At 45.8% G+C, this 26,627-nt stretch overlaps 1 protein-coding gene across 2 annotated transcripts in view; it reads left to right on the top strand.

The window, feature by feature from the left end:
- The window catches only part of IL23R (interleukin 23 receptor), a 48,907-nt gene extending 26,522 nt beyond the window's left edge, over positions 1-22,385 (top strand). For both annotated transcript variants that reach the window (XM_029046561.2, XM_029046560.2), the window contains exons 8-11: positions 10,040-10,129; positions 14,721-14,826; positions 20,368-20,458; positions 21,636-22,385. In XM_029046561.2, the coding sequence (XP_028902394.1) occupies positions 10,040-10,129; positions 14,721-14,826; positions 20,368-20,458; positions 21,636-22,268 (920 nt within the window). In that variant the 3' untranslated portion in view covers positions 22,269-22,385. The remainder of the gene's footprint in view (positions 1-10,039; positions 10,130-14,720; positions 14,827-20,367; positions 20,459-21,635) is intronic.
- Positions 22,386-26,627: the final 4,242 nt, after the last annotated feature.

Raw genomic sequence — 26,627 nt, 5'->3', positions numbered from 1 at the left:
CTAGGGTGGATTCAAGCAAATCAGGTGGGCACAGTCCCTGTTCCAGGTGGAGCTCCCAGTCTCAAACTCCATTTTACAAATGAAGTAAATGAGGCCCAGGGAAGCGAAGTGACGGCCAAGGTCACACAGCAGACAGGTAGCGGATCTGGGATTAGAACCCAGGACCTCCTGGCTCCCAGGCCCGGGCTCTAGCCACTGCGCCGTGCTGCTTCCGTTCATCGGCCACTCGATAGAGGTCTTCGAACACGTCTGTCTCCCCAGTGCCACCGTTCCCTCCCAAATCCCACGAGTGAGGGATTTTCACTAAGGACAAATCACCCACTTCCCAGTCAGACCAGATGGACCTAAGGCCTTCTCAAGCTCCATGGAACGGGAAAAAAGAACAACCCAGAAATGTTCCTTTGGTGACCTCTGCTGGCAATTTCCAGAAGGTTTTAATAAGGAATTGGGCTAATTCCTCTTCTTCGTCATCGAAGTCATCATTTAATAATAATAATAATAATAATAATCGTGCTGGTATTTGTTAAGCGCTTACTATGTTTACAGCACTGTCCTAAGCGCTGGGAGCTAATCAAGTTGTCCCACGTGAGGCTCCCAGTTAATCCCCATTTTACAGATGAGAGAATTTATGCCCAGAGAAGTTAAGTGACTTGCCCACAGTCACACAGCTGACAAGTGGCGGAGCCGGCATTCGAACCCATGACCTCTGACTCCCAAGCTCGGGTTCTTTCCACTGAGCCACAATGCTTCCCATGATAATGCTGGTATTTGTTAAGCGCTTATTATGTGCAAAGCACTGTTCTTAGCGCTGGGGGAGGGGATACAAGGTGATCAGGTTGTCCCACATGGAGCTCACGGTCTTTATCCCCATTTTACAGATGAGGTCACTGAGGCACAGAGAAGTGAAGTGACTTACCCAAGGTCACAGAGCAGACAAGTGGCAGAGCCGGGATTAGAACCCATGGCCTCTGACTCCCAAACCCGGGCTCTTTCCACTGAGCCATGAGCGGTCACTGTGTGCAGAGCACTGCAATAATAATAATGATGATGATGGTTTTTGTTATGTCCTTCCTACGTGCCAAGCACTGTTCTAAGCGCTGGGAGAGAGACAAGGTAATCAGGTTGACCCACATGGGGCTCACAGTCTTAATCCCCATTTTATAGATGAGGGAACTGAGGCACAGAGCAGTTAAGTGACTTGCCCAAAGTCACACAGCTGATCAATGGCCGAGGGGGGATTAGAACCCATGACCTCTGACTTCCAAGCCCGTGCTCTTTCCACTAAGCCACTGTACTAAGTGCTTGGGAGAGGACAAGATGGAGTAAGGGACAGGTTCCCTACCTAGTGGATAGAGCCCGGGCCTGGGAGTCAGAAAGTAGTGGGTTCGAATCCCGGCTCCGCCACTTGTCTGCTGCGTGACCTTGGGCAAGTCACTTCATTCTTCGTGCCTCCGTTACCTCGTCTGTAAAATGGGGATTAAGAGTGTGAGCCCCAGGTGGGCCAGGGACCGTGTCTAACCCGATTTACTAGTAACCACCCCAGCGCTTAGTACAGTTCCTGGCACACAGTAAGCGCTTAACAAACACCACAGTTATTAATTATGACAAGGAGCTTATAGTCTAGAGGGAGTCAAGTCGCTCAAGTATTAAGCAGAAAACCAAATTATTTAGGACTGCTTTGTGTTCCCTTGGTAAAGACAAAGAATTCAGTTTGGTTGTTTGTACTTAGCACAGTGCTTAGTATTGTGCTCAGCACACAGTCAGCACTCAAGAAGCGTGGCCTAGTGGAGAAAGCACTGGCCCGAGAGTCAGAAGGAACTGAGTTCTAATTCCACTGCTTGTCTGCTATGTAGCCTGGGGCAAGTCACTTCACTCTCTTGCCTTAGAACCCTCACCTGTAAAATGGGAATTAAGACTGTGAGTCCCCTGTGGGACAAGGACTGTGTCCATTTGGAATATCTTGTATCTACACCAGCACTTAGAACAGTGCCTGGCACAGAGTAAGCGCTTAATTATTATAAATACCACTGATTTATTCCTTCCCTTCACCGGTAGAGAAATGCTTAGGCTGAACAATGCTTTGAATGCAAAGTCAGAGGCTCAAATGGCAGAGGGTTAAGCTTTATAGTGATGAATCAACTTCTTTCGCTTCAGATGTGGAAATTTAGTTGCCATTTGTTGTAGAAAAAAATTCCCATAGGAACAAATCACGTTAGAGTGAGTCAGTCTTTCTATGCTTCGCTGACAACTCTGGGAATTAGGACAAGTACCAACAAGATCGCAAATAGTATCCCGTGGGGTTTAGTCTCCTCTCACAGTATTCATTGCAGACTTGCTGAAAGTTTTATTCAAACTCATATTTAAAATTCCCCTGTCCTTGGATCTGCACAAAGTAAGAGCTCAATAAATACCACTGATTGATTTGTCGGGTAACTTGTCAACGAGAAAATATAATATTAATCGATATGGCGGTGCACAGAAATATTCTTTTTTTAATCAATCATTCAGTCAAATGTATTGACCACTGCTTGTTTGCTGGGCACTGTACTAAGCGCTTGGGAGAGTACAACATAATAGTATTACAGACATATTCCCTGCCCACAGTGAGCTTACAGTCTAGAGGGAGCTTGCAGTCTTTTTCCTTTCAAAGAGTAGATGCTTATTCCTGGAGAGTCATCCATACCTAGCTGTGATTGTGTTTGATCAACTCTGCAGGGTAGAAGAGGCTGCGTGGCTTCGGAAAGAGCCCAGGCTTGGGAGTCGGAGGTTGTGGGTTCGAATCCCAGCTCTGCCACTTGTCAGCTGTGTGACGTTGGGCAAGTCACTTCACTTCTCTGGGCCTCATTTACCTCATCTGTAAAATGGGGATTATGACTGTGAGCCCCACGTGAGACAACCTTGTATCTACCTCAGCGCTTAGAACAGTGTTTGGCACATAGTACGCACTTAACAAGTTCCGTCATTGTTATTACTTTCACCCAAAAGGAATTAGGAATATTTTCCATCCTGCAATCTAAAACCAATGCTCAGAAGGCAAGTGGCCCGAAGGCAAGCTTAAGAATTTAGAAACCTCACCCGCACCCCGACAGGCTGAGAACAGCGGCCTTGCAAAATACACTTGCAAAATACACCGTGAGGAGGAGTGATGAAAATCTGCCCTATGGATTGGAAAAAAAATCTGTTCCAGAAACAGAAGGGCAGTGCTACAGCGGTAATCCGGAAAGGCTTGGGACAAGAGATTCGAAGCTGTTGTCGGACATTTAAGGGAAATCGAGACCAGGAGCTGCAAGCATCCAATAGGGCCTAGTGGATAGAGCCCGGGCCTGAAAGTCAGGACTTGAATTCTAATCCTTGCTCTGCCACCTATGACCTTGGGCAGATGGCTTCACTTCTCTGTGTCTCACTTACCTCACCTGTAAAATGGGGATAACAGTCTGAGCCCCATGTGGGACAGGGACTGGGTCGGACCTGATTAACTTGTATCTACCCCAGCAATTGGAACAGTGCTTGGCACATAGTAAATTAGGACAAGTACCAACAAGATCGCAAATAGTATCCCGTGGGGTTTAGTCTCCTCTCACAGTATTCATTGCAGACTTGCCAGAAGTTTTATTCAAACTCATATTTAAAATTATTATTAAATTTTATATGTATAAGATATGGGCGAGGCTGAGTCCTGCATTGGCCTTTTCAGACACATACATACACACACAGACACCCTCCTCTTCACAAGAATTAAGGCAACTACTTACACGCTTTTAATAGAGATGGCCTCGCTCTGTTACTTCTAGATCAATCAGCCTCGCAGCTATCCAAAAATCTTCCAAGCTGGCAAAAGATTTCTAATGGCCCGAGATATTTTCACCAGCCTCCCTCTAGACTTGTAAGCTCGCTGTGGGCGCAGATTGTCATATCGTTATAGTGTGCTCACCAAAGCACTTAGCACAGTGCTCTGAACACGGTACCTGCCCAATAAATACCATTGAGTGACTGACTACATGCCGGCTTGTGCAATCAATGGTACTTACTGAGCGCTTACGCTGGGCAGAGCACCATATTAAGCGCGTGGGAGAGTTATCATACAACAGAGTTGGTAGATATGTTCCCGGCGCATGGCGAGCTTCCCATCTAGAAAGTCCTGTGAGATAAGAGTCACTTCAGGCATTCTACAAGGTGAACGGACCCAATGGAAATCCTGATAAATAGCTCACTACAGTGGGTAGCAAAGACTCGTTGGCAACCAGGACAACAAGCTTTCTGTTTATAGCACTACACTAAAGTCGCGTCAATCATCTACGGCTCCTGTGCGTTAAAAAACGAACAAAAAAATCCTTTGTGTGCCCTTGACAAAGGGCTGGACCCCTGCCTACTATACTTGCTTATGGCGTTCATTCATTCATTCATTCCATCGTATTTACTGAGCGCTTATTCATTAATTTAGTCATTCGATCGTATTTAAGTGCTTACTTTGCGCAGAGCACTGTACTAAGTGCTTGGGAAAGAACAGTACAGCAATAAATAGTGACAATCCCTGCTCACAGTGAGCTCAGTCTAGAGGTGGGGAGACAGACATTAATACAAATAAATAAAATTACAGATATACACATAAATGCTGTGGGGCTGTTAGGGGTAGAGCAAAGGGAGCAAGTCAGGGTGACAAGGACTGTAATAATAATAATAACAATAATTACGGTATTTCCTAAGCACTTACTGTGTGCCAGGCACTGTGCCAAGCACTGGGGAGGATAGAAGCAAATCGGGTTGGACGCAGTCCCCGTCCCATGTGGGGCTCACAGTTTCAAACCCCATTTTACAGATGAGGTAAAAAACCGAGGCACAGAGAAGGGACTTGATGAAGGTCACACGGCTGACAAGTGGCGGAGGCAGGATTAGAACCCATAACCTTCTGACTCCCAGGTCCGTGTTCTAGACACTACACCATCCTGCTTCTCCCTGTACTAAGTGTTTGGGAGAGTATGGTATAACGCTAAGTAGACACATTCCCTGCATTCCGTGTCCCAGCAGGAAAATGATCGGCAGGAGTGAGACGGCGTGAGCGGAGAGGCACAGGTCACTACCCTCCCACCTTATATTCTACAGACAGTGACTCTCCCCATTCCCTTCAGAGCCTTATTGAAGACACATCTCCTCCAAGGGGGCTTCCCTAAGTCCTCTCTCCCTCTTCTTCCGCTCCCTTCTGCGTCACCCTGACTTCTACTTATAAAATAAAGTTGGTATTTGTTAAGCGTTTACTATGTGCAGAGCACTATTCTAAGCCCTGGGTTATACAAGGAGATCAGGTTGTCCCACACGAAGCTCGCAGTCTTAATCCCCATTTTACAGATGAGGGAACTGAGGCACGGAGATCAAGTGACTTGCCCACAGTCACAGTCACACAGCTGACAAGTGGCAGAGCCGGGATACGAACCCATGACCTCTGACTCCCAAGCCCTTGCTCTTTCCATGGAGCCACTCTGCTTCTTACTTATTTCTATTAATGTCTGTCTCTCCCTCTAGACTACAGGCTCGTTGTGGGCAGGGAACGTGTCTGCTTATTATCGTAGTGTATTCTCCCGTCCACTTAATACAGTGCTCGGCACACAATAAGTATTGAGTAAGTAGATACTTGAGTAAGTGCTCAGGAAATACAATTGATCGATTATCGGGAGACTCGCTCTTCAGGCATATAAACTCCACGGATTTTGTTTCACCACTGGTTTTAGAAGGAAAAGAAAATCTTGGAATATTCAAATTCTTGAGTACGAGGAAGGGAGGAAGCCTTTGGAAATTCTGTTGTAGGCACCAAAATCGAGCTTGTGGTGGAACTGGACTTCATACCATTAAAGTAAACTTAATTAGCGGAAAGAGCATGAAACCAGGGAGTGAGGAGTCGTGAGTCTAATCCCGCTTTCCCCACTTGCTTGCCATGTGGCCTTCGACAAGTCGCTTAACTTCTCCGTGCCTCGGTCTTCAAATCTGCAAAATGGGGGTAAAAAAACCCCTGTTCTTCCACTGTGGGCCCTCCTGTGGTCCGACCTGATTGTCCTGTATCTACCCCACAGTGAGCGCCTAATAAGTAACACCAGAATGAAGAATGTGAAATCAATTGCTGGTCAGATCACCATTAAACGACCTCAAGTTTACTAGGGGCCCTTCTCAATATAAAAAAAAAAACCAATAATTAAAAAAAAAAGCTGAGGGAGAGGATCTATCACAGGCTCTCAATATTTAACAGCCTGGCTCGAGGGGCAGCTAGATCTGGTTTCTGAATTGCAGCAGCCACGAGGTGGCAGTGTGCCTTGAATAATGTTTCCCCAGCCTACTTAATATTAGTAATAATAATGGTAATAATAATAATGGTGTTTGTTAAGCGCTTACTATGTGCCAGGCTCTGCTGGGGTGGTTACAAGCAAATCGGTTGGACACAGTCCCTGCCCCACGTAAGGCTCACAGTCTCATCCGCACAAAATATTTCACTGTTGACTTCAGTTTTCTCCTCAGAGTTTCCTTGTACTCCGTTTGATGAGCGGTTCCTAATGAAATGCCCCCTCGAATGATAATTCACCAACTCTTTTTAATTAGTTTAATGTGTTGGACCTTGTCTATTGAGAAGAACTTTTAAGTGTATTCCCTGAAAACTTTAGTGTGACATTAAATATGAATCTGCCCATTCGATTGAAAGCGCCTTTAGAGCAGGGGCTGTATCTGTTTACTGTATTATCCCAAGGGTTTAGGACAGTGCTCTAAAAATACTCAATAAATAAATAGGAAGCAGCTTGGACTAGGGGATAGAGCCCGGGCCTGGGAATCATAAGGATCTGGGTTCTAATCCATGGTCCACCACTTGTCTGCTGTGTGGCCTTGGGCGGGTCACTTAACTATTCTGTGCCTCGGATCCCTCATCTATATGGGAAGCAGCGTGGCTCAGTGGAAAAGAGCCTGGGCTTCGGAGTCAGAGGTCATGAGTTCGACTCCCGGCTCTGCCACTTGTCAGCTGTGTGACTGTGGGCAAGTCACTTCACTTCTCTGTGCCTCAGTTGCCTCATCTGTAAAATGGGGATTAACTGTGAGCCTCGCGTGGGTCGACCTGATTACCCTGTATCTACCCCAGCGCTTAGAACAGTGCTCTGCACATAGTAAGCGCTTAACAAATACCAACATTATTAAAATGGGGATTAAGACAGTGAGCCCTCTGTGGGACAGGGCCTGTGTCCTAACTTGATTATCTTGTGTCTACCCCAGCTATGTGCCTGGCACATAGTAAGCGCTTAACAAATACCATGAGTATAATTATTATTATTATTAGAGTTGACTGACTGATTTGAAATCGGGCTGTTGAAGGAGGAAGGCCTGCCACTCCTTGTCTTTCACAAAGAATCATGGCAGTGGATTTTTAAAAAATCAATAGCAGATTCACGAAAATCGGGATTGAACAAGATTGGAAGTTCAAGGGTACTTAAGATGCATTTCTACAGTGTCATCAGCTTGAGCAGCTGCAAACAGGCAAATTCTTTTATAATGGGTGTGGTAGAAATCTGCATGGCTGAGGCTGTTGTTTAGTCTCCGTGACTGCCAAAATTGCCAACCATATGTTGCCTTGAGAGCAAGCTTAAGAAGTGACAGCTATTTCCTGATATTTCCTTGACTTTAATTCTTGCAGTCGTGGTGACGGTTTACACTGCACCATCCACACTCTCTTGCCAACAACCCTAGCCACTGAATGGCAGGGGGCCAAAAGAGGCGCACTACTATATTTTCCTAAACGAAAAATGAGAAGCAATGTAGCCTAGAGGATAGGACACGTGTCTGGGAGTCAGAAGGACCTGGGTTCTAATCACAGGTGGCTCCACCACTTGTCTGCTCTATGATCTTGGGCAAGTCACTTCACTTTCCTGCACCTCACTTCCCTCATCTGTAAGATGGGGATAAGACTGGTGAGCTCCATGGGGGACACAGACTGTGGCCAACCTGATTAGTATCTACCCCAGCGCTTAGTACAGTGCCTGGCACATAGTAAGTGCTTAACAAATATCATAAAAAAAGAATGCAAGTGGGCAAGACTCTCTCTCAAAGACCCTCCCACCCATGGATGCTGTCTCACCAAGGGCAGGGTCCTCTCCAAGTCGAAGGACCACCTACCTACCACGGCTGCCATGGCAGCCAAAAGATTGACGCTCACCTGGCTCCAAGAACTAAACTCACTTGGCGGAGACCTGGAGGCCCAATCAATCAATGCTATTTCTTGAGCGCTCACTATATGCAGAACACTGCACTGGACCAGGATGGGGGATGGTGCCCCCAGGGCCAATGGGACCACACAAGCACCAGATTCCCCTTAGGCTGGGGGAAGGTATACGTAGGTCTGCTGATGTCGCTTACTATAGTAGACACCCCTAAACTGAGGCCACTCACAGCAGCAGACATCCCCTGGGCTGAGAGACGGTACTCCTAAATCCGTTGAGTGGCGGGGCAGCAGACTCCCCCAAAGGAAAGGGATTTCTTCAAAATTGTATTTCCCCCATTTCATGTGAGAAATCGAAGATTAGAGGGGCACATCTGCCTCGGAACAGGAAAGAAAGCCTTCTGGAAAAGGGTCCTGCTTGGCAAAATGAAACACACTCAGGGAAGCAGTGTGGCCTAGGGGAAAGAGCCAGGCCTGGAGTCACAGGACCTGGGTTCTAATCCCGGCCCAGCCATTGTCTGCTGCATGACTTTGGGCAAGTTACTTCACTTCTCTGTATCTCAGGCTCTTCATCTGTAAAGTGACAAGTGCGACAAGTACTATGTCTAACCTGAATAGCTTGTACTTACTCCAGTGCCTGGAACGTAGTTAGCGCTTAACAAATACCAGTTTTCATTATTATTATTAAACCTCTGCCCTGCAAAAACCACCGTGGTGCCACAGGAATGCCAAGAGGCTCCAGGTCCTGATTTGCAGAGATTCGAATCAGTAAATCGATCCTATTTATTGAGCAGTTACTGTGTGCAGAGCACTGTACTGAGCACTTGGAAGAGTATAATACAACAGAGTTGGTGGATACGTTTCCTGTCCACAACGAGCTCACAGTCCAGAAACGTGCACGGGCACACTGCGTGCTGTATGCCCCGCGGCAACTGAGTAATTAAGGGGGGCTCAAATGGTGGCTCTTGGGTAGGAACAGAATTCTTTTAAAGGAAGGGCTGAACAGGCCCGAAGAAGGTCTCCCTTAGGGGTGGCAAAAGAGGAAAAGCATGAGGCGTCAAACTAGGAGCCGCCTCAAAAAATCTCTGAGGAACATCTCTCATCTGCCGAACAGTGCCCTCGCCCTCAACTTTGGCACCTTTTCCCTAAGGCAAAGAAGGAGATTGGCCAAAATGCCCTAGGCCTCCTTCCCAGCCCAACTGGAAACTTCCCCCCCTCCGTGGAAGCTCTCATTAGTAGGATCACGACGGCACCATATGTGAACTTAAGAGGGAAAGCTCACTGCCAGGGGGAGAGGCGAAGAAGTCATTAATACCATTCCACCCCCGGGTTAAAATTCCAAAAAGTGTCTGCTAATCAAAATCGGGCTTCTTGTCCCAAGCCAAGAAAGGGTGAGGAAAAACAGCCTTTGGAGAATTGCGCAAGGGCGAGATGGAGGGCGTCTTGGAAGTGCTTAGGGAGTGGTGATTTTACCACAGCTTCTAGGAGGGGGTTCCAGGTTGAGAGAGGCGGGGGGGTGGCCTCTGGGTCGAGCTCCGGGAGCTCTGGAACGCCAGGTTCCGGGTACTAATGATCCCGGAAGCCTCTCGGCCCTCAACCCCGACGAGATCCATCAAAGCTCCTTGCCGGTTCATGATCACCGAGCATTTTTTATGGCCTTCGCAGGGCACTTCCTTCCTCTCCGACTTCCTTGATCACAAAGTGAACTCGAAGGCCACTGCTTTAATTTGCCTTTCAAGTGGCTAGTTTATTGTCACTTTAATTCAGTGAGTGAGCAGAGAAACCGGCTTACAAGGCAACCATCGGCATTCATGCATTACAGGGCCAAACTCAAGCGGTTTTTCTCTTCTTTTTCAGGCCTCGGGTCGTCGCTGACATCGTCCACACAATCGCCTCTTCATATAGAGCCTTTGATTGCTTCCGTCTTTAAGGAAGACCCTACTTTTGGTAAGAAGAGCTGGACTTGGGTTTGGTGAGGGGGAAACAGGGCCCCATTTTTTTTTTAATGATTTTTTTTTAAGTGCTTACCATGGGCCAGGCCCTGTACTAAGCTAATCATACAAGATACAAGCTAATCAGGTTGGACACAGTCCATGTTCCACTTAGGGCTCACAGAGTTAATCCCCATTTTCCAGATGAGGTAACAGAAGCCCAGAGTAGTGAAGTGACTTGCCTGAGGTCAGGCAGCAGAGGTGGAGGGGCCGAGATTAAATGAAAATAAACTGTGGTATTTGTTAAGCGCTTACTACGTGCAAAGCACTGTTCTAAGTGCTGGGGGATACAAGGTGAGCAGGTTGTCCCACGTGGAGCTCACAGTTTTAATCCCCATTTGTCAGATGAGGTAACTGAGGCACAGAGAAGTTAAGTGACTTGCCCAAGGTCACACAGCTGACCAGCAGCAGAGCTGGGATTAGAACCCATGACAAGCCCACGCTCTTTCCACTGAGCCACGCTGCTTCTCTGAACCCAGGTCCTCTAGACTCTAAGCATGCTGTGGGCAGGGAATGTCTCTATTATATTGTCCTTTCCCAAGCACTTAGTACAGTGCTCTGCACATGGTAAGCACTCAATAAATACTACTACTGCTAATAATAATGTTGGTATTTGTTAAGCGCTTACTATGTGCAGAGCACTGTTCTGACTCCCTGACAGGGTCATCAGGTTGTCCCACATGAGGCTCACAGTCTTCATCCCCATTTTACAGATGAGGGAACTGAGGCACAGAGAAGTAAACTGACTTGCCCTCAGTCACACAGCTGACAGGTGGCAGAGCAGGGATTCGAACCCATGACCTCTGGTTCCCAAGCCCGATTGACTCTGACTCCCAGGCCTGTGCTCTTCCCACTAGGCCACGCTGCTTCTCTAGCATGAAATGTTTGACCCCGACCCAGTGGAAGTTGAAACAGGAATACTGGGGCAACGGTTATTCACGGTGACGAGATAACATATACAAAGCGGTCAAATCCCACGTGAACACAAGGGAGAACAGCTCAGCTTTCCGTTGCGGCTACAGTCTGCTATATAATAATGATGGTATTTGTTAAGCGCTTACTAGATACCAGGCACTGTACTAAGAGCTGTGGTAGATACAAGCAAATCGAGTTGGACACAGTCCCTCTCCCATCTGGGGCTCACACAGTCTTAATCCCTACTTTAGTGATGAGGTAACACAGGCACAGAGAAATGAAATGACTTGCCTAAGGCCACACAGCAGACAAGTGGCGGAGCGGGGATTAGAACCCATATCTTGTATCTACCCCAGTGTTTAACGCGGAGCTTGGCCCTTAGTGAGTGCTTGACAAATACTGCAATTATTGTGATTACTGTAGTGTTTTCCCAGTGATTCAGACAGCCTGGAGGAGCTCCCAGGGCTCTTGCTTCCCAAACTCTGAGCAAGGACCATTTTCCATTTAAACCACCAATTCTCATACCCCAAATTCCCAGGTTTTTCAAACAATGACTTTCAGTAATAATAATAATGATAATAATAGTATTTGTTAAGCACTTACTATGTGCCAAGCACTGTTTTAAGCACCGGGGTAGATACAAGGTAATCAGATTGGATACAATCCCTAACCTATATGAGGCTCACAGTCTTACTCCCCATTTTACAGATGAGGTAACTAAGGCACAGTGAAGTTAAGTGACTTGCCCAAGGTCACACAGCAGGCAAGTGGCAGAGCTGGGATTTGAACCCACACCCTCTGACCCCCAAGCCCGTGCTTTCTCCACTAGGCTATGCTGCTACTCTTCCATTTTCCATCTTTTCCATTTTCACCCAATTCTGGAAAATCCATTGAGATTGTTTTTTGAATGCTCCGGGAGTTTTTAGGAAAAGTCTGCGTGCGGGGATATGTTGTGCGATTTCCGAGCCAGCACGTGCTGTTGTCACTGAAGTGGCACTGTGGAGGGTGAAAGTGATAGTCAGGGAGGTAGTGGGCAGGGAACATGGCTACCAAATCTCCCAAGCACTTAGTACAGTGCTCTGCACACAGTAAGCGCTCAATAAATAGCACTGATTGATCGGTCCATGTGACATAGCGTAGCACAGTGGATAGAGCATTGGCCTGAGAGTCGGAAGATCATGACTTCTAATCCCACCTCCTCTGTTTGTCTACTGTGTGACCTTGATCAAGTCACTTCACTTCTCTTTGCCTCAGTTCCCTCATCTGTAAAGTGGGGTTTGAGACTTTGAGTCCCTTATGGGACAGGGACTGGGTGCAACCCAATTTACTTGTATCCACTCCAGCGCTGGCACATAGTAAGCCCTTAACAAATACCACAATTATTATTATTTTCTCCCTTCCGAAAAACTCGCTAGTGCCCTTAGAGCCCAGACACACTCTGCCGCACCTATCAAACAAGTAAAAGGAGCGTGGGCCCCGTTGGCCACTAGTCCGAGAAACCGTTTACCTCATGTCAAGACCTGCCTGACAGGGTTTGGGAAGTCCAGAATTTCACTTGGTCAACACCTACCTGGCTTGGTGTGCTTCTTACATTCTCCTCAAATGCCGTGGCGTCCATTTAAAGACCCACCTTCAAAAAGAGGAGAGTAAAATGCTGTGCTTTTGAAATTTGATTAAAGAAGCGACCAATTGGTGGCATTTTACTTCGTGCAGAGCACTGTATCAGGCACCTGGGAGAGTTCAAAAGAATTAATAGACACAATCCCTGCCCTCAAGGAGTTTACAATCTTAAAGTGGAAACAGACCCCCAAATACATGACAGGTAGAAGGGAGTAATGGTGTATAAAGATATGTACATATATACTAGGAGGGCTGGGAGTTACAGGTGGGGCAGTTAGCAGCATGGCCTCGTGGACAGAGCATGGGCTGGGAGTCAGAAGACGTGGGTCCTAATCCCGGCTCCGCCACATACTTTCTGGGTGACCTTGAGCAAGTCATTTAACTTCTCTGGGTCTTAGTTATCTGTCGAAAGGGTATGAAATACCTGTTCTCCCTCCTATTTAGATTTTAAGCCCTTTGTGGGACTAAGTGCTTGGGAAATAATAATGTTGGTATTTGTTAAGCGCTTACTATGTGCAGAGCACTGTTCTAAGCACTGGGGTAGACGCAGGGGAATTAGGTTGTCCCAAGTGGGGCTCACGGTCTTAATCCCCATTTTACAGATGAGGTAACTGAGGCATAGCGAAGTTAAGTGACTTGCCCACAGTCACACAGCTGACAAGTGGCAGATCCGGGATTCGAACCCATGACTTCTACTCCAAAGCCCGTGCTCTTTCCACTGAGCCACGCTGCTTCTCCACCAGTACACCAGTATATCGGAAAAACCTGGGATGGGTGGATCACCTTGGATAGAGCTACTCCTCTGAGCAGACTCTCATGGACTGTCCAAAAAAGGAGGCTAGCGTTAACTCAAACTATCTCCCTTGACTCCATCTTTCGGTCCCTAAGGTGACAAACGAATCACAGTCATTTTTCAGAAAATGTGGAAGCCTAGGTGCTGCGGGTTGGCCGGTTTTTTAGCTGGGACTTTTAGTCCGGCTCCCACCAACCGAACAGGGTCTATCACTGAAAAGCGCACATATGAACCACGCAAGCTCCAGCACGCGGCTCTGACCACACATGCACATCTAGAAATCCACTGCCACCGAGTACGTGCATCCGCAGCAACCCCCAAAAAAAGGTTTCATACTGGGAAGCTTGCTGTTCTCAAATTGCTCTCTCCTCACTGGCCCAAACCAAAGGTTCACAGACTGCATTCTGCCTTGGTTTTCCACCCCAAACCAGAAAGAAAAAAGAAATAAGGAAACATGTCCTTGTTAGGTCATTCCATATGTCATTATCATTACTATTATTGTTGTTTTTATTATTAATATTATTTTAATCGAGGGACAGAAACAGTGGTTCAAAAGATAAAAGTATTGGTTAGTCCCTTTTCCAGGCAAATGGGTTTCTTCCTAATAATTCAAAGTCTCTAGTTTTCTAAACCAAGAAAATGGCTTATCTTTGAAGCAGCCGACCTTCACCATTATCTTCATCACCTTTATCAGAGTCCGACTGATCGATGGATGAGCATTTATTGAGCGCCTGGTTGCAGAGCACTGTACTAAATGCTAGGGAGAATACCCTGAAGTTAGGAGACACCAACTGAAAGGCTCTTGCGGTCTAGCGGGGCAGACAGACGTGAAAATAATTCATAGATCGGAGGAAGGAAAGTGGATATTTAGGTGAGCGATCCGGGATTTATTTATTCAGGACGCCGTAAGCCTTCTTTCTCTGGCCCAGAATGCTGGCTGAAAATTTATCAGCCCATAGTTTTGAAACTAAGCTCTCGATCCAGGGGATCAGGTGTGTAAAATAAATATTGTTAACAGCCAATTGCTACTGTTACCAAACGCAAAAGACGGAGATAGCCGACAGGCAGAAAACGAAGGGAAAAATTACCCCTTTCCATCATTTGTAGGGGGGAGGGTCTGTTCAATGATCTCTGCTTCACATCAGAAGAGAAGGGGACCAGTGAGGTTCTGGTTTTATTTGATGAGGGAATGGCTCAGTAATCTTGAATTTTTTTTCAGACAGAAGCCATAACAACCGTGGGGTTTTAGCTGGGATGATACTCTGTGCCATTCTCCCTTCTACTGGCCTTCTAGTGCTGATACTTAAAAAATCACTGAGAATCCGGTAAGTTTGATTTCCATCTCCCTTCCTCTCTTCTTCTAGGAGTCATTAATAGTGCAATTAAGCATTTAATACAATGCACTGTGTCCAGTAGGCCGTCAATAGATAGCATTCTACTATTAATAGCTAATTATTTCTGCTGATCAGATTCCCCATTACACTGTAAACTCCTTGTGGGCAGAGATTGTGTCTTTTTCTTCATTCATTCATTCATTCAATCATATTTATTGAGCGCTTACTGTGTGCACAACCCTGTACTAAGTGCTTGGGAGAGTACAATACAACAGTCACATTCCGTACCCAAAGCGAGCTCACAGTCTAGGGTCGGGTGGTGGGGGGAAGACAGACATCAATATAAATAAATAAAATTACAGATATGTACGTAAGTGCTGTGGGGCTGGCAGAGAGGAAGAGCAAAGGGAGCAAATCAGGGTGACACAGAGATGAGGAGAAACGGGGCTTAGTCTGGGAAGGCCTCTTGGAGGAGATGTAACTTGGTTAAGGCTTTGAATGGGGGGAGAGTAATTGTCTGTCGAATTTGAGGAGGGACGGTGTTCCAGGCCAGAGGCAGGACGTGGGCCAGGGGTCGGTGGCAAGACCGGCGAGATGGAGGCACAGTGAGAAGGTTAGCTACTGTGTGCAGGGAATGTGTCTGTTATAACGTTATATGGCTTTCTCCCAAGTGCTTGGTACAGTGCTCTGCACAGAGTAAGCGCCTGATAAATAAAATTGATTGATTGATTGGGAGATTGATATTGTACTCCCCTGAGCACTGAGTAAACTGCTTGGCACACAGATCAATAAATCAATCAGTGGTATTTATTGAGTACTTAGTGCAGAGAACTGTATTAAGCACTTGGTACTGGTAACTGTACTAAGTGAAAATATCACAAAATTAGTTGACACGTTCCCTGCCCATAATGAACTTCCAGCCTAGAAGGGGAGACAGACTCTAATTTAAATCAATCGGTGGTATTTGTCGAGTGCTTAAAGAAGTTCAGTAGATACCAATGATTGAGAGCCACGCAAATTCTATTCATTCATTCAATCATATTTATTAAGTGCTTAATGTGTGCAGAGCATTATACTAAGTGCTTGGAAAGTACAATCAAACGTCACTAACGTTTGTCCTAGTAGAGAAACAGTGTGACCCAGTGGAAAGAGCCCAGACTTGGGAATCAGAGGTCATGGTTCTAAGCCCGGCTCCGCCACTTGTCAGCTGTGTGACTTTGGGCAAGTGGCTTGACTTCTCTGAGCCTCAGTTACCTCATCTGTAAAATGGGGATTAAGCCTGCGGAGCCCCATGTGGGACAACCTGATCACCTTGTACCTTCCCCCGGTGCTTAGAACAGTGCTTTGCACATAGTAAGCGTTTAACAAATGCCATCATTATTATTAGTAGTAGTAGGACAAAACAACAACTTTGCACGTCTTGAAAAAACGTTTTTCAATGGCATTTGTTAAGCACTGACTATGCACCAGGCACTTTATTAAGCGCTGAGGTAGATTTAAGCTAATTCATTCATTCATTCAATAGTATTTATTGAGTGCTTACTATGTGCAGAGCACTGTACTAAGCGCTTGGAATGTACAGATCGGCAACAGATAGAGACAGTCCCTGCCCTTTGACGGGCTTACGGTCTAATCGGGGGAGACGGACAATCAAGAACAATAGCTAATCAGGTCGGACATAGTCCACGTCCCATACGGGGCTCAGAGTCTTAGTCCCCATTTTGCAGATGAGGTAGCTGAGGCCCAGACAAGTGAAGGGACTTGCCCAAGGTCACACAGCAGACAAGTGGCAGAGCCGGAATTAGAAGCCAGGTACTTCTGACTCCCAGGCCCGGGCTCTGTCCACCAGGACACGCTGCTTCTCTGTGCAACAGAGATCTGGACTTTGAGGAATTTCAAGGAACATTTGAACTTTTCCCATTACCTTAAAAGATTCCAGCAGTTACCCTGGGAGTCATAAAACTGGTTCCACTTCTGGCACCTGAGAAGGTTCTTAGTCTAACTGGCCAGTTAACAGACCGGTTTTCTTGTCTTGCTTCCACTTGTTTCATAAGAACAGTAGGTCGTTTTTTCCCATACCGTAAAAATATATATGAGAGTTTGAAAATCAATTGCTCTTGATATTTGGAAGGTTAGCAGGTTCTGTTTTCTAAGCCAGAGCTATATTTACGAGTTTAGATTTATACAGTCCGATGTTGGCCTCCTTCCTCAGAGGAACATTACAAAGATTACAAACTGTAAATTACTCATAAACTAGGAACCCAACAATGCCCTGGTGAGGGAGGCCAGCTAATTTAGTACATCACGTTATGCTGTTTTTAATTATGCCCGATTGTAAAGCCCTATGAGATTTCAACCCCGAGCGCTACACGGAGTTTATTAATATTTAAGCTATTAAACAAAGATGCCCTATTTTCTTTCATAATTAAAAAAAATATGTTCCCAAAATAGCATCTGAAGAACAGGATTCCCTTGGTAAGGATAAGAATGGAGTCTAAATAAGGAACATTTTCTATAGTTGAGAAAAGTTAAGAAACAAGATTAAAAAACATTTTCCCAAGCCCAGTCTAATTGTGGCATACCTGCGCATATCCTGTTGCTTTCTGTTCAGCTATAAAAGTCATTCATAAAATGAAAAAAACGGTGTAAACATGTCATAAATATGGAAAACCTATAACAGGACCACATTTTTTCCTGCTAGTCCTTTCAGGGCCTCACTTTCTGTGACTTTTAATAAACATTGCTAATAGTAACATATCACTGCTTAGTTTAATATCTCTCTGTGGAATTAGTTAATTTGGGAAAGTTCCACAAGACAGCTCTTGGGTATAACATAAAACTTGTTTGGCATTTAATACCTCCATTTATGATGTTTTTCCACATCTTGCATCTGCCCCTTACAATCCTGGCTGATCATTTACCACAATACTGTGTTCTCACCTTGAAATCTGAGGTTCTTGAGGGGCTTTTTGCTAGAGGACGGTGGTTCTCATGAAGATTTATTAAACAAGGGAGGGGAAGAGGAAGGTGGGCATAATTTCCTGTTCCCTGAATAACTATTTTAAAGGGGAGGGGCTTGCTTGGTTGGGATTTCCACTAGAAAACCTTTTGGAAGTGCCTAATTTATTGCCGTTTGTTCATTGGTTGAGACTGGAAATTAAATCTCATTGTGAGCAGGGAACGTGTCCCTTTATTGTTGTATTGTACTCTCCCAAGCTCTTAGTACCGTGCTCTGTACACAGGAAGCGCTCAATAAATACAATTGAATGAATGAATTATAGGCCTGACAATCTACTGTCAATCCTGACTTTTCCCTGAATTTTGCTCAAGAATAAAAACTGGGTTAAACATCCAGTAGAGCAATAATTCAGAACCACACCCCGAAGAGGAACAGAATTTTGGCTGAATAGTGGAGGGTAATCATAAGAACCAAAGACTACGAGCAATATCATTCCATTAATCAATAATATTTACTGAGCATCTACTGTGTCCAGAACTCTGTACTAAGCACTTGGGAGAAAACACTAGAATCAGCAGACATGAGCCCCGCCTTCGAAGAGTTTACAGCCCAGTGGGGGAACCAGGAATTAAAATAAATTGCAAATCAGAGGAAGATATGTAACACCAGAGTTACCGAGAAGGGAGTTATGAGTACTGAAGCGCTTAAGTAGCCTGAAAGTGCTGATATGGAAGTTGTGGGTATGTAACATAGAAAATTAGAAATTAATCAGAGTGGGCTTCCTGGAGGAGATGTGGTTTCTAAAGGGCTTTGAAGATGAGAGGATGTGAAGGGGGAGGGAATTCCGGGCATGGAAAAAGGCATGAGCAAGAGGTCAACACTGGAGAGATAACAATATATAATGAGTTGGCTAGCATGAAAGGAACAAAGAGTGTGTAAGCTGGGGTGAAGTGGAAGAAGAGAGAAGCTAAATTAGAAGAGAGCTGATTGAGTGACTTAAAGCCAAGGGCCTGGAGATTCTCCTTGATGCAGAGGGGAATAGGCAAACAACTGGAGGCTTTTAAGGAGTGGGAAGAGATGAGAAGCAGCTTGGACAAGTGGGAAAAAAAAAGAACTGTACACTCATTGTGGACAGGGAATGTGTCTGTTGTATTGTAGTGGTGTACTCTCGCAAGAGCTCAGTACAGTGCTCTGCACCCAGTAAGTGCTCAGTAAATGCCATTGATTGAAGAAGGCCTGGGGATGGAACCAGGCAAGGAAAGCTTGGAATTCATGAAGGAGAGAATAATTCCCAAAGAATCCTGCCGCTGGCAAAGGGGTAAAGACAAAGTTGGCCAGGACTCCAATGCATCAGTGGTCTGCGCTAGGCACTGTACTAAGCTCTGCCACTTGTCTGCTCTGTGACCTCGGGTGAGTCATTTAACATCTCTGTGCCTCAGTTTCCTCATCTGTAAAATGGGGATTCTATACTTGTTCTGTCTACTACTTAAAAGTGTGGAAAAAAGGACTGTTTCCCACCTGATTTTATTAATGTCAATCGCCCCATCTAGGCTGTAAACTTGTTGTGGGAAGGAAACATGTCTGTTAACTCTGTTGTATTATACTCTCCCAAGCACTTAGTATACTGCTCTGCACATGGTAAGGACTCAATAAATAACATTGATTGATTGATGAATTAATTAACTTGCATCTATCCCGGGGCTTAGTTCAGTGTTTGGCACATAGTGTTTAACAAATGCTATTGTCATTACTATTAGTAGAATTAGTGTAGTAGTAATATTAACAATCAGTCAATCAGATCAATGGTATTTATTGAGCATTTACTATGTGTAGAGCACTGTATTAAGCACTTGGGAGCATACAACAGAATTAGCAGATGCATTCCCTGCTCATAACAAGCTTATTATTATCATTCATTCATTCAATTGTATTTATTAAGCGCTTAGCGTATGCAGAGCATGGGACTAAGTGCTTGGGAAAGTACAATACAGCAATAAAGAGTGATAATCCCTGCCCACAGTAAGCTCACAGTCTAGAGGGCGAGCTCCCAGTCTTATTATTCTTTTATTTGGATTACAAAAAAGCAAATCTCCTGCTCTCAAAAAGGTTCCACGTGGCTGGGTCTGAAGCAGTTCTTCTGTGGGCCCCGGGCTGGACCCAACCCGTCATTCATTCATGTGGTCATATTTATTGAGCACTTACTGTGTGCAAAGCACTGTACTAAGTGCTTGGAAGAGTATAATAGAACAATAAACAGACACATTCCCTGCCCACAACGAGCTCAATCCCAGACCTTGGGCTGCCACCACCTGGCCTTAGTCCCAGCCAACTTCCGCTCTAGCCGTCTTTCCCAAGGTGAAACTCCAAGTCTGGGGGAAAAGACGGCAAGCAACTCACCAGGCACGAGAGCTGGGGAAAGAAGAGAGGGGAGGAAGGTAAGGGATAAGACACAAGAGGAAAAGGGGATAGTTGGCAGGTGATGAAATATCACAAGAACATGTCAAAAGAGGGGCTCAGGCAACATCCAAGAAAGAGATGAGAAATTATTCTAATGTGTCACCGTTGTGTCGTAGAATGAAAAGAGGACTCTGGTCACTGCTGCCCAGTTGGCTTCAGGAAGACGTTCCCAACATAAAAAACAGTAATGCCATGAAGACCTTGAAGGTAACCAGCAAACTGAAATCACTCTGTGATAAATGTGATTCAAGAAAAGGAGTCAAATTTCTACTAAATTTGAGCAGAAGCAGTGAGGCTTAGTGGATAGAGCATGGACCTGAGAGTCAGAAGCTCATGGGTTCTAATCCCGGCTCTGCCATGCATCTGCCTTATGACCTTGGGCAAGTCACTTCACTTTTCTGGGACTCATTTACCTCATCTTTAAAATGGGGAGCCTACAGTCTAGAGGGGGAGAAAGACATTAATAGAAATAAATATATGACTTATATGGACATAAGTGCTCTGGAGCTGGGAGGAAGGATGAAGAAAGGGACCAAGTCAGGGTGACGCAGAAGGGAATGGGAGAAGAGGAAAGGAGGGCTTAGTCAGGGAAGGCCTCTTGGAGGAGATGGGCCTTCAGTAAGGCTTTGATAGCAGGGGAGAGCCATCGCCTGTTGGCTATGAGGAGGGAGGGCGTTCCAGATCGGGATGTGGGTGAGAGCTCGGTGGCGAGATAGAGGTTCGGTGAGAAGGTTAGCATTAGAGGAGCGAAGTGATTAGAGGAATGCAGAGGGCCCCTCCGTTAGCCTTGGCTTTCCAGGCTCTCAATCCAGCCCTGTGCTCTGAGCAAATCCAGAAGTACAGCCAGTCACGAATCTCTATACTTGCCTGCAGACACACACACACACACGGTTCTATGGTCATTGAGGTCCTCTAATTTACCGTCATTCCTTGACAAATTCTATGGAATTGAAAAGTACTGCTAGAAATGAGGAATGCATTTGAAATGCATTGAAACACCACACACGCACACACACCAAACACCGGCACCCACTCCCCGCGGCTGCCACAATATTCAGCTGATTTTCCCATTACTTACTCCTCTTTGAGAAAGAATAACTTATAAGGGAAAAAGCGTTGAGTAAATGTGCAGTGTCCCTGATATGCCATTTCTCTATGCATGTCACAGAGCTCATTAATGCCAATTAATACCGGACAGGATAACAAAAAGAACAAAAGAAGGAAATAATACCGGTAGAAGACAAAATTGGGAACAAGAATGGCAGAGACAGAGGAAAAAACAGAGGGAAAATGGAAGAAGGCAAAATTCCAATCATTCATGCAGCCATTCAGTTTAGCCCCCTTGAGTGTCCCTTTGTTTGAAATTCATTGTTTTTCCTCCCAGGAGAAGAGTGAATTTACCACGAAGGATTTGAGCCAGCAGTTCCTGTACTCTGACCCGGAGATTACAGAGGTCCAGGAAACCTTCCCACAGGAGAAATTCAAACTCACGGGCTACGGAGAGGAAATCGGAACGACATCCCCAGAAAAGAGATGGGATTTGGAAAACCCACCGAGTGTCGAGCCCGCCATCCCCAACCTTTCCGATCTTCCCGATCCCAGCCTGGGATACAAGCCCCAAACCTCAAACTTCCTCCTGGGGGAAACCCCCCGGGGCTACACCAAAAACATGGATTCCTCAATCGTGGATCTCCAGTTAGACCCCTTGGGCCTGGGCAAGAACGTCACGATTAAAGGCTACCCGAGGCCTATGTCCCCCATCTCCGATTCGCTCTTTGGGAGCCGCACGATTTTCCTCGAGGACCTGAGTCTTGTTTTCGATGGCAGCGGGTTGGGTCCGGCTGGCCTACGTGACCTGGAGGAGGGCCAAGTGTCGGAAAACCGACAGTCCGGGAAAAATCTGCCAGACCAGACCCTGGTGCAAGACCAATTGCTCTCATGTTTGGGAACGCCAAAAGAGGACCCTCTAGACATACACTCCTATATCCCCCAAACTGCAGGGCGATGGATTCAGTAGGGTACATCGTTGGAACAGTCTGCTGTTTTACCACACGGAGCCGTGAGCCTGCGGGTCAAAAAATCAAATCCAAAAAGCCGCCTCAGGATCTGAAATGAATCTTCTCCTTCCCCACACTTACTGTAATTTTGGTTTCTGTTTTCCAAGTAGAGCAGTCAAGCCCTAAAAATGCCCAAGGCTGAAGCGGCAATAGTAGTAAAATCCCAGACACCCACCTTCAGCGGCCCACCTCAACTCTAACCTTTCAGCTAGTTCTTTTCATCTGTAAAGATGGCATGCGGCAGCTCTTAGAACAGTGCTCGGGGCTTAGAAGAGTGCTTGTCACATAGTAAGCGCTTAACAAATACCATTATTATTATTCTCATTACATGGTAATGATTTGAATGATGAAAAATAATCCCTTGAAATGGTGAAAGCTCTAAAGTTCCCCTTCATTCAACAGCAATTCTGTCACACTGTCCAACCTGGTAAAACTTGTATCTACCCCTATGCTTAGTCCAGTGCCTGGCACAGAGTAAGCGCTTAAATACCACGATTATTATTATTATTATGGAGATCAAAGAAGATTTAGACTGCAGACTCTAAGCTTCTAGTGGGTAGGGACCGCATTTATTCATTCATTCAGTCATATTCACTGAGTGCTTACTGCGTGCAAAGCACGGTACTAAGCGCTTGGGGGAATACGACATAACAAATAGACACTTGCCTGCGCACAACGAGCTCACAGTCCAGAGGGGGAGACTGCTGCAGAGCAGAGGGGGAGAGAGACATCAATATAAATAAATAAATAGATAAATGAATACTTTAGAAATATAAGCAGATATATACAAATGTGTGTGGGGATGGGAGCGAGGAAGAAGTAAAAGTGGGGCAGAAGGGAGTGGGAGAAGAGGAGAGGAGGCCTTAGAAAGAGAAGGCTACTAACATCTACTAACATATCTACTAACAACTAACTAATCTAACATAACATACATATCTGTTAACAAGAGAAAACTGTAATTTCCCAAGCACTTAGTACAGTGCTCTGCACACAGTCTGTGCTCAATAAATACCTTTGATTGATTGATACCATAGCTCTCAATGGCATAATCAATCATATTTATTGAGTGCTTACTGTGTGCAGAACACTCTATGAAGCGCTTGGGAGAGTACGAAGTAACAGAGTTGGTAGTCACGTTCCCTGCCTGCAACAAGCTAACGGTCGAGAGGGGATGAATGACAGACATTAATAGAAATAAATCAATGATGGATATGGACATAAGTGCTGGGGGACTGGGGGCGGGAGGTGGTGAATAAAAAAGGGAGCGAGTCAGGGCGATGCAGAAGGGAGTGTGAAAAGAGGAAATGAGGGCTTAGTCAGACCTCTTGGAGAAGATGTGCCTTCAGTAAGGCTTTGAAGCAGGGTTGGGGGGGAGTAATTGTCTGTCGGTTACGAAGAGGGAGGGCGTTCCAGCTCAGAGGCAGGATGTGGGAGAGAGGTTGGTGGTGAAGTAGATGAGATCGAGGTACAGTGAGTAGGTTGGCATTAGAGGAGCCAAATGTGTGGGCTGGCTTGTAGTAGGAGAGTAGTGAGATGAGGTAAGAGGAGGCAAGGTGATTGATTGCTTTAAAGTCGACGGTGAGGAGTTTCTGTTTGACACGGAGCTGGATGAACAACCACCGGAGGTTCTTGAGGAGTTGGTGAATGTGCCCCGAACATTTTTGTGGAAATATGATCCGGGCGGCAGAGTGAAGTATAGACCGGAAAGGGGAGAGACGGGGAGGTCAGCAAGGAGGCCGATATGGTCATCAAGATGGGAGAGGATAAATGTTTGGATTAATGTGGTAACAGTTCGGATAGAAAGGAAAGGATGAATTTTAGCGACACTGTGAAGGTTGAACCGACAGGATTCGGCGATAGATTGAATATGTGGGTTGAATGAGAGGGAGGAGTGAAGGATAATGCCGAGGTTATGGGCTTGTGAGACAGGAAGGATAGTGGCGCCGTCTACAGGGATGGGAAAGTGATATAGAACTGCGGAGAAAGATGTGGCTGAATTGTTTTCAGCACTCTGCTATCAGAGAACGATGATATGGCACGGTTCTGATTTTCAGGATATCTGTTTAGCTGAAAGAAACTTGTATAAGAAAAGCTATGCAGCAAGGACTTGATCAATGTGGCTGCCTTGTACTCAGAGCCTTCCAGAGGTGTGAGCATGACAAATGAGGGATGGGGGAATCGAATGAAATCAATAAATCAATCTATGGTATGAATAAATCCGTCAATGAGATTCATTGAGCGCTTACTGTGTGCAAAACTCTATCTTAAGTGCTTGGCAGAGAACAATATAACCGAATTTGGTGACACGTTCCCTGCCCACAAGGAACTTACAGTCTAGAGGGTACAGGGTATGATGCAAAGGAAGATTGTGGTATTTGTTAAATGCTTTCTATGTGTCAAGCACTGTTCTAAGTGCTGGGGTAGACACAAGGTAATCAGGCTGGATGCAGTCCCTGTCCCTCATGGGATTCAGAGTCTTAGTCACCATTTTATCGTTGAGGTAACTGAAGCCCAGAGAAGCTAAGGGACTTGCCCTGGGTCACACAGCAGACATGTGGAGGAGCTGGGATTAGAACCTACGTCCCCTGACTCTCAGGGCCATGCTCTTTCCACTAGGCCATGCTGCAGAGCACTGTACTAAGTACTTGAGAAGGTATAGCAGAGACAAGACACATGTTCTCTGCTCTCAGGGAGCTTATAATCTAATGGGGGGCAGGAGTTGTTTGGGTTGCTCCTCTTCTGGAGCTCTTCTAGAAGCAGCATGGTGTAGTGGATAGAGCACGGGCCTGGGGGTCAGCAGGTCATGGGTTCTAATTTCAGCTCTGACACTTGTCTGCTGAATAACCTTGGGGAAATTACTTCCCTTCTCTGGGCATATTACCTTATCTGTAAGAAGGGGATTGAGACTGTGAGCCCCGCATGGAACAGGGACTTTGTCCAGCCCCATTTGTTTATAATAATAATAATAATAATAATAATAATAATAATGTTGGTATTTGTTAAGCGCTTACTATGTGCTGAGCACTGTTCTAAGCGCTGGGGTAAACATAGGGGAATCAGGTTGTCCCACGTGGGGCTCACAGTCCCACCCCAGCGATTAGTACAGTGCCTGGCACATAGTAAGCACTTAACAAATACCATAATAATAATGGTGATTATTATTATGATTATTATTCTGGGGCACCCAGCCAGTAGGCATGATCATTATTTCTCCTGCAGGCTGCATCTGCCTTGAAAGTGGCTATTTCCCCAGATTCCACTTGCGGGAAAACTATTAAGGGGAAACAGCATGGTTTAGCAGATAGAGCATGGGCCTGGGAGTCAGAAGGTCATGGGTTCTAATCTCTGCTCTGTCACTTGGCTGCTTTTTGGGCTTGGGTAAGTCATTTCACTTCTCTATGCCTCAGTTACCTCACCTGTAAAATGGGGATTAAGAATGGAAGCCCTATATGGGACAGAGCCTGTCTCCAAGCCAATTTGCTTGTATCCACCCCTGAGCTTAATAGAGTGCTGGGCACATAGTAAGTGCTTAACAAATAACACAGTTATTATTATTATTATTAAGGGGAGGCCCCACCCGAGGTCACACCCCCAAATGGGGACATTCCCTCTAGACTGTAAACTCACTGTGGGCAGGGAACATGTCTGCTTATTGTTGTATTGTACTTTCCCAAGCGCTTACTACAGTGCTCTACACACATAAGCGCTCAAAAAATATGATTGAATGAATGAATAAATGCACTGCACAGCTACAGAGACCCAGACCATATGCGGGGCTGCTTCTGAAATGACCGTTAGTTCCTGTCAACAGTGAAGAGTTGACGGCCAAAGAAAGCACGGGGAAAGCGTTGCTATCATAAGTGAAATGAACCAGTCCCTTTCAGAAGTCACCCAGTCACAAGCCATCTTGGCAGCTAAACTTCCAGCTAGGCCAGAGGCAGATCTACTCTAGACTGTAAGCTCGACGTGGGCAGGGAATGTGTCGGTAATTATCCTCTCCCAGTATAAGGACAGTGGTCCTGTCTACAGCGGTGAGAAAGTCATACAGAACCAGATTATTAACTGGGGAGAAAGATCTGGCTGAATTATTTTCAGCACACTGCCGTCGGAGAATAATGATCTGATCTGGTACTGATTTTCAGGGTATCTGTTCGGCTGATAGGTAGAGCGCTCTGCACACAGTAAGCGCTCAGTAAAGATGATGGCCTGACAGAGTCCTGGCCTGGGGCCCTTCCCTCGGCTATGTCCAGTTGAACAGGAGGGAAGGGTCTGGTGTGGGGGTGGGGGGAGGAGGGAAGGGGCTGCAGAGGGGAGGGGAT

The sequence above is a fragment of the Ornithorhynchus anatinus genome, chromosome 18, assembly GCF_004115215.2.
Source record: "Ornithorhynchus anatinus isolate Pmale09 chromosome 18, mOrnAna1.pri.v4, whole genome shotgun sequence".
NCBI lineage: Eukaryota > Metazoa > Chordata > Mammalia > Monotremata > Ornithorhynchidae > Ornithorhynchus > Ornithorhynchus anatinus.
Note: the sequence above shows the minus strand (reverse complement) of the source record. Positions and strands in the feature narration are given on the sequence as shown.